Source organism: Loxodonta africana, chromosome 10 (genome assembly GCF_030014295.1).
Source record: "Loxodonta africana isolate mLoxAfr1 chromosome 10, mLoxAfr1.hap2, whole genome shotgun sequence".
In the NCBI taxonomy this organism is placed as follows: Eukaryota; Metazoa; Chordata; class Mammalia; order Proboscidea; family Elephantidae; genus Loxodonta; species Loxodonta africana.
In genome coordinates, this window is record NC_087351.1 from 48450134 (window position 1) to 48458207 (window position 8074).

General features: G+C 59.4%; 1 protein-coding gene across 1 annotated transcript; it reads right to left on the reverse strand.

The window, feature by feature from the left end:
• Window positions 1–272: 272 nt before the first annotated feature.
• Window positions 273–3104, reverse strand: NKX2-1 (NK2 homeobox 1). The gene is made up of 3 exons (XM_010588595.3): window positions 3028–3104; window positions 1957–2342; window positions 273–1009 (listed from the first exon to the last, which is right to left on the reverse strand). Exons 1-3 carry the CDS (start codon window positions 3102–3104, stop codon window positions 273–275), a joined length of 1200 nt encoding a protein of 399 aa, XP_010586897.2.
• Window positions 3105–8074: the final 4970 nt, after the last annotated feature.

The window sequence follows — 8074 nt, forward strand, 5'->3', positions numbered from 1 at the left end:
TTCTCTGTGTCCTTCTGTTTAAAGGCTCCTTAAAGAATTGGATTCGCTTCGTTGTTGCTTTTATTTTCTTAAAAAAAAAAAAACAAAACAAATTTTAGGAAAAAAAAAAAAGACGTCCAGCAGTTTGGCTTTTGTGTTTTTTTCTTGGTCTGAATGGGGACAGGTTCTTAAGAAAAGTCGAAGCGCATGGAGCAGCGGGAGGATGTGGTGGTCTGTGAGGCGGGCGGGAGCGGTGAGGCAGCACGCTAGGCTAGGGCAGGCCCGGCGTCCTCTCACCAGGTCCGACCATATAGCAAGGTGGAGCAGGACATGGTGCCGTAGTCCGAGCCCGAAGAGTTCAGGTGGGACAGGCTGGAGACCTGGCCCTGCAGCGTTGCGGGGCTGGCGGCGTGGTGCGCCAGGTCCGGAGACTGGCCGGCGCTGCCTGGCTGGTGGCCCGGGTGTGCGCCTAGGCCCGGGCCGCCGCTGCCCACCGAGATAGCCGCAGCTGCCGCGGCCTGAGCCTGTTGCTGCGCCTGCTGCTGCGCGTGGCCCTGCAGGCCGGCCGCGCCTGGCGTGGGAGCGCCCGCCTGGCACGGTTTGCCGTCTTTCACCAGGACCGGAACGGCCACGCGGCGCGGCGACTGCTGCTGCGCCTGCTGCTGCTGCGGACACCCGGCGCCCCCGCCGCCCCCGCCACCCCCGCTGTCCTGCTGCAGTTGCTGCTGCGCTGCCTTGTCCTTGGCCTGGCGCTTCATTTTGTAGCGGTGATTCTGGAACCAGATCTTGACCTGCGTGGGTGTCAGGTGGATCATGCTGGCCAGGTGCTCGCGCTCGGGCGCCGACAAGTACTTCTGTTGCTTGAAGCGTCGCTCCAGCTCATACACCTGCGCCTGGGAGAAGAGCACCCGGCGCTTTCGGCGTGGCGCGCTCGGCAGCGGGGCCATGTTCTTGCTCACGTCCCCCAGCGAGCCCAGGCCGCCCATGCCGCTCATGTTCATGCCGCTCGCCGGGCCCATGAAGCGGGAGACTGTAAGCGACAAACGCACAGCGTCGGCCGGGGCTGGGCTGGGCCAGGCCACCCCTGCTTTCCGCACCCTTGGCCCGCCCGGCCCTCCCCGATGGCGCCCTTCTCACCCAGGCCGCCTCGCGCTCTGCTCCAGAAGCCCAGCCGCGGGGCATGGCCAGCGCCTGCCCGAGGCCAGGTTGTCTAGGGGTTTGCAGGAGAGCCCCTCGCCTCATCCCCCGCCCGGGTTACCCTCCCTCAGTCTCAGTGCTTGGCCCAAAAAGCCCACTGGGGAAGGCTGCTCTGCTCCCTTCGTGCCCAGCTCCCGTTGGAGTCACCGGGTTAGCTGGCCAGAGGCGGCGCGTTGTGCCTAAGCGGAGAGCTGGGGACCGACGGTAGATCCCAATTCTGGCAGCTCTCAAAGACAGGGGTGTTCACTTCGGAAAGCTCAAGGCCCCAGACGCATTGCCACTTGTCCACTCTCTCCTGTCCGCCCCAGTGTGGGGCACCTGCTCGGCCTGTTTAGAGCCCCCTTCGGAGTCACGCGCCCTCCCACCTGCCCAGACTCCACAGGAGAGCGGTCTCGCCAGACGCCCGAGCGCGTCTCAGCAGGGCAGCCTCCCACCCGGCCAGGCCGTGCCTCTCCCAGTCCTGTTCGCCCCTGCTCCCTTCGCTCGGGCGAGTGCTTCCTTCGGCTACCCGAGGTCTCCTGAGCAGAGCGGAGGTGCCATCGGTCGCGCCTGGGAGATGCCGAGAGTGAGCACCTGCCCTCCCTACCAAATGCCTCTTCCAGCCCCTCAGCCCAGCCAGGAGAAGAACCCTCTGCTCCTGCGCTCGACTCCCTGGCGCCGCTGCCTGGCAGCCTACCCTGATGCCCAGAGCGCAGCCGGCCGGCGCCGCGCCGTCTGAGCGGCTGTCCCCACACCCCCCGTGCTCAGCCCGCGGCCCCGCAGCGGAGCGGCCTCACTTACTGGCGGGGAAACGCGGGTCTGGGTTGGCGCCGTACCATCCGGGGCCCGAGGCGCTGTTTCGCATGGTGTCCTGGTACGGCGGCAGCTCACTCATGTTGCCCAGGTTGCCGTTGCAGTAGCCCCCCACGGCAGAGTGCGAGAGCTGGGGCACCCCCGCCGCCGTCATGTGGTAGGCGGCGGTGACGGCGCCGTGGTGCCCCACGGCGTGCTGCTGCATGGCCGCCGCCGGAGGTGCCGCCTGGCCCTGCCTGTACGCCGCCAGCGGAGCCCCGAGGCCGCCGCCCTCCATGCCCACTTTCTTGTAGCTTTCCTCCAGGGGACTCAAGATGTCAGACACTGAGAACGGAGTCGTGTGCTTTGGACTCATCGACATGATTCGGCGGCGGCTGGAGGAGGAAGGAAGAGGAGGAAAAAAAAGGGAGAGGGGGAAGGCGAAGGCTCGCTGCTTTTTTTTCTCTCTCCCTTTGCCAAATATTCTGGTGTTACCTTAACGCCGATCTTGTCGGATGTACACGTAGCGGAGTGGACCGAGTCCGCCTTAATTGGCTTGAGTGGAGGCTCGGGGGCTGCCTCGCGTTTGTTTTAGCCCGGCGCCAGGTTTTAGGCAGCCACCAGAGGCGGGGCGTAAGCGCTAAAGCAACAAGACAATAGAAGCCTACATCTTGCCCAAGATAATTAGCTTACATGCTGATGACAAGGTAAACACCTTTAAGTTTCACTTGCCAGGATTTTTAGGTCTCAAAGAGATAGAAAGAGAGGCAGAGACACGACTCAAAGCATTTCTTTCCCCCTCCCCCGGGCACCCCCTTCCCCAATTTTTGTGGGGTGCCGGCTGAGCGCGGGGGGAGGCGGGGGATGGGGAGGAGGAGGGAACCGAGAGCGGGGAGGGCAGGAGGTGGGGTGGGGAGTAGCCGAAGAGGAGGGATGATGGGGAGGAAGGAAGGTGAACGCTGCTTTGCAACCAACTTGCAGAGTTACAAAGTGGAACCACTTTCCAATTCGGTCGGGGTTCCCCGGGTGGGAACAGGTCCTGAAGGGGGAGGGGGCCAAGGAATGGGGTGGGAGTTTCACCTGAGCCTGCCGGGGCTGCTCCTCCCTCCCGCCGAGGCCTCCCAGCCCCGCGCCTTCCCACTGCCTCTGGACCACATCTGGCTTCGCGGCGCCGAGCCCCAGCCGCCACCAAACGAGCGAGAGTCTGGGGACGAACCCTGGGGCCGCACCGTTGGTCTGCGTGTCTGTCAGTCTGTCTGCCTCTTCTGCCGCCGTCAGAGGGACACCCTCAGCTCCCCGCCCCCTTCCCCCCTACCCGAGAGAATCTGCTCGGGCGGAGGGGGCGCTGAGCAGGGGAACGGCTGTCGCCTAGAGGTTGTCCTGGGTCTCCGAGCACCCCCCCCACCCCAGCTGAGGGACTTTTCAGAGGGCCAGATCCCCCGCATCGTGCCCCCTCCCCCGACATACGTGCGGATCCTTCTCCCCACCCCCACACTCGACAGAGGCAAGCGCACCACTGGCCGCCTGGGCTGAGATGATGGGTGGGGGGGCCGGGCGGGAGGGGCCGTCAGTGAAGTTGCCCCACCTCAAACAAACCTGGTGTCCCCGACCCTCGCCCATCGCCTGGACACACGGGATGATAGGTCTGGAGCTGACTTTCCGAGGATATCGCAGCTCTAGCACCCAAGCCCCAGGGCCACGCTCTCGTCCCCTCTGGTGCTTCAAGGAGGGCGTGGGCAGGGAGCGGTGAGTGCCCGCACGCCAGCTGAGGCAAGGGACTCAGCTTGAACCCTGGCAGGGCCCGCGGGCCGGGAGGGGGCGAATTCCGAGGCGCAGGCAGCGCAGCAGCCGAAGGCTGGGTTGAGACTCTCTTCTGCCCAGAGCTCAACCATGCAAAAGTGCACTTGCTTTCCCGGGAATAACCAAATATCTTTGTTTAAAGTGGCGGCGTAAATGGCCAGTTGCTTTGTGACCACGCTGGATATTAGTAGATGAGGATCATTCTGCTTCAATTGGGCGCCTCTCAACCGGCGAGCAAGAAACTGCTTAGGAGGAAGTGGGTTTCCTGTCTGCGCGTTCCCAGGCTTCAAGAGTGAGCCCCGCGCCTCGAGGGTCCTTGGGAGCCTGGCGAGGGGGAGCTGTGGGCTGCAGTCCCTGAGCAGGGCCCGGGGTGTTCGCCGCTCTGCTCCTGCGAGGCCCACGCGCAGGTGGAGTGCACCACCAAGCCGGGCCGTGCGCCTCAGATCCTGAGACCAACTCCGGCTTTTTGCCTCTCGGATTTTAAACGCTTCCCCCCCCCGCCCCTTTCTCTCTCTTTCTGTCTCTCTCTCTGGCTGTTTTAGCCTCCTCTCCGCGACAGGGGCTGGGAGGGCGGAGCCCTCCCTAGCCGAGCGGGGGTCTCCAAGACACTGCGGGGGCCTTTCAAGGAGGTTTCTCGAATTTTGTTTTCACGTTTTCTTTTCCCTCCTTGTAAGAGGGAGCGCCCAATGATAAACAAGCAGTTTTGAACGATTTGATTCAGCAGGTTAGGAGCCTTTTTCATTAATAGCAATTATAGGAGGGAAAGTTGTTTTGTTTATATACTTTTTAAGGTTTCAATCCTCTCCTTGAGGCCTGCTACGCACTCCGCAATACACAGCCAACTTCTATACTCGCATTCGGAGCCTCATCACCTATATTCCTTCCGAGGCTAGGGAAAGCTGAGAGCAACTCCCGGTTTCCCCTAGCTTCCGCTTTGGCCCGGTCTTGGCTAGGCCCCCAACGCGGCACCGGGTAGGCAACCCTGCATTTGCGCGTAGAGACGCGCTCGCCCGCTGCGTTACAGCAGTGAGGCACCAAGTCGGGCGCTTCGCCCTTTCTTCTCTGGAGGGCGCTCTTGTGAAGGACTCAGACCTCAACCAACTGCGCTTTGGTCAATGTGATGGCTGAGTCCAGAGAGCAAAGAAGGAAGATGACTCCGAGCTCAACTGAACAGCGGAGAAGAGTGAGCAGACCTTGTCCGGGCCTGTGTCTTGAAATGGGTCTTACTGCTAAGGCGGGGTGGGTTTCTTAGTTACTGGTTTTCTCTTTCTCTGTTGCTCTCCATTATTTCATACTTGGTAAGTGTAAGGAACGCCAAGTGTAGAACCTCTTACATCTCTCCCAAGCGCAATGTCATTTCGAAATGGAGGCAATTCTTCACAAAGTTTTTGTGAGATTCAAGTAAGATCGAGCAGATAAAAGCGCTTTGAAATGTTTTACGTTTAGTGCCAGCACTCGAGATTTCTATAGTTACTATTATCATTTATATCCTCCCCTCTCTGCTTTAGGCCCCCGGACCTGATACAAGCAAAGAGTTGGGTGAATCCCCCACCGTCCTTGGGCCTTGCCACTTCGACCTTCGTCCCCTCCCCCCTGCTGCTTTCCAGCCCCACAGCAGGCCTGGGCGCAGGTGGCAGGGAGCTCCCCGGCCCCATTGCCCCAAAAGCCCGCGAAGAGCTGGAGCCTTAGATCCCTCCAGAGTCCCCGACCTCCAGAGTAGGCGGCAGGTCTCCGAGCTGAGCAGGAGCTGGAGAGCGCTTGTCGGGGGCGGGGAGCAGCTCCTGCTCCACCCTCTTTCCCCGCAACCGGCACTGACTCCAACTCCCACTCGGCAGGCTCGCCTCTCAAGCATGCAGCAGCTACTGCCTGGGCCTTTGCAGCGCCTTACGCCAGGGCACCCGGTGCCTCTTCCAACGCTGTCCCTTCTCACACACACGCACACGCACGCACGCACGCACACACACACACCTCCGCACTCTTTCCAGGAGAGCTGGAATAAGTCCAAACACTAATGCGCTCCTTGTAGGAAAAAAACATTTTATATATATATAGTCTAGGAGATCGTACAAACAAGGGCCTTGAGAATCTTTCCCCTGGCCCCAGTGCTTGTCCTGGACGGACGAAGGGTGTCCTTTACTCGCCGCTGCCTCCAGGATTCATCTACAATAGTGCGACCCCACTATTAAACCAGTGGTTTTCCCAAAGGGAGCGTGGCTACAGAGAATACTTAGGAACTCCAGGTCCACCCCGTGGGGCCCGGGCTCGCCGGCCACGTATTCCTTAATCCCGCAAATAACTGGCTCCCGGGCGGGTGGGCGGGGTGGGCGAAGCCGGGCAGCGGGCAGGGCAGCTTTCCCTGGCCCGGCAGCACACGCCTGCCTCAGACCGCGGCCACAGGCTGCTTCGCCGGCTACAGCTCCGCCCGGAGTTGAGGAGTTGCGGAGGCTCAGGTCTTTCGGCGCAGAGCTGCCACCAGCCTTTGCTCCTCGCCTGGCTAGCGTACACCATGGAGGCGACTCAGCCCAGAGTGGGAGGCAGGAACGCCCAAACAGCCGAAGACAAACGCTCCTCTCTCCTTCCAGCGTCACTTCTTTGAAAGCCTCGAACAGAAGCGCTACAGAAGATTAACTCGGTGTCCACAGCCCCGACTTGGTTGAGACGAGGAGGGACCGTCTGTTTTCCCACCTCTTACTACCTTTTCTAATTCCACTTACGGTCCTTCACACCTCTTCGAGGCCGCCAACGACTGTGTCTCTTGAACGTGTTACTTTGTTCCGAGTTTAATGGCAGGTCATGATCCCTTCAACAAACTTTTTCTGAGCGCGGACTCTGTGCCAGGCACTGTGCTAGGCCTGAACATTCAGCCTTAAACAAGCTAGACTCGATTCCTACCTACGCAGAGCTTACACTTTAACAATAAATCACTCAATATGCTACTTTGTGACAAATATTACTGCCGGATCCAACCAAGATAGAGAGGGTCGTAATGAAGGTCTATGCGTGGGTTTCCACACCGTTTCTTCATCTTCAAGCGCTTCAGGTCTTAGAAAGAGCACTTGAGTAGAAGTCAGAAGTCCTGGGGTTTGAGATAGGCTTTGCCACTTTCCAGCTATGTGGTACAGCTCTTGTGGGCTCCCCGTGCATCCTGTGGCCACCCCAACACAGCCAGAGGAAAGTTGTGAGTTGTTTTCTGGCCCCCTTCCTCTAGATGAGACCCTGTTATTTATCCTTGACTCTCCCAGTGTCCCAAGAAATGTTGAATGGGGAAATAAAGCTTCTTAGAGCCTATTTCTTGAGTTGCAAAAAACGGTCATAACCTGTCCTGTGTAGCTCCCAGGATTGTTGTGCTAGAGGTCCAAATATTTAAGAATGAGGTAACGTGCTGAGTTTATACATCATAAAAGTCTCTGGCAAATGGAAGTGACTATTACTTTTGATTCTGTATCTTGGTTTATAAAAAATGGAAGGGGTTATTACTTTCGATTCTCATCTTGGGCTTGAATCCAGGACTCTGATCCTCTTCGAAAAGCTGTCGGCCCCTAGGCTACTCCGGCTGCCAGGCGGGTGGCAGGAGGCTTCCCAGCAGTCAGGTACGGGCTCCAGACTGGGAGGAGCCTGGCTCACGTACACCATCTAGGCGACTCCGCCCAGGGAGTGGGAGGCAGAAATACAGCCAGGCGACCGAGGTCGGTGATCTCCAGGCCCCAGATCGATGTCTTCCTGGTTCCTCTCTATGAAGTGTCACACAGGAGCCCCTCCACGTCCTTTTCCAAAACACAGACCAGAGAGTCTCGAAAGGTCCGCGCGAGGCCCGGGGGTGCGTAACTGGGCAACTTTTCTGAGGAGGCTTTCGCAGACGCTGTGCAAGAGATAAGGAGCGAAGACGCGCTCTCTCTACAGCTCCCTCTCCTTTCAGCCTGACCATCTAGGGCCTTTGAGGGTAGCACTTCTTTTGGGGACACTCTCTCAAGTCTTGGCCTCTGGGCAGGCCAGAAGGGACGCAGGGACATCCGAGAACGACTCCTGCGCCACTCTATCCCTTCACCCACGCGCTCTGCGATTGGAAGGCGGAGATGTGGGCTGTGAAGGCCAGAGTTCTGGAGAAGAACCCGCTCCTTTGTCGGGTCAGGCTCTCCTGGAGGTCTTGGTATCCACATCCTTTCAGATCGCTCAGTCTGAAGCCTGAATTCTACTCGTCCCACACTGTTGAGTACATTCCCTGGTGGCCCAGTGGCTTAGAACTCGGCTACTAACCAAAGGTCGGCATTTCGAATCCACCAGGCGCTCCTTGGAAACCCTACGGGGCAGTTCTACTCTGTCTTACAGG

What these genes read in the sequence shown, in the direction of transcription:
- NKX2-1 (XM_010588595.3), bottom strand. Translation starts at nt 3,104, where the DNA reads ATGTGGTCCAGAGGCAGTGGGAAGGCGCGGGGCTGGGAGGCCTCGGCG. An exon ending in AGCAGCCCCGGCAGGCTCAG is followed by an intron (nt 2,343 to 3,027) that starts GTGAAACTCCCA and finishes TTCCTCCTCCAG; the next exon opens with CCGCCGCCGAATCATGTCGA. An exon ending in AGACCCGCGTTTCCCCGCCA is followed by an intron (nt 1,010 to 1,956) that starts GTAAGTGAGGCC and finishes TGTCGCTTACAG; the next exon opens with TCTCCCGCTTCATGGGCCCG.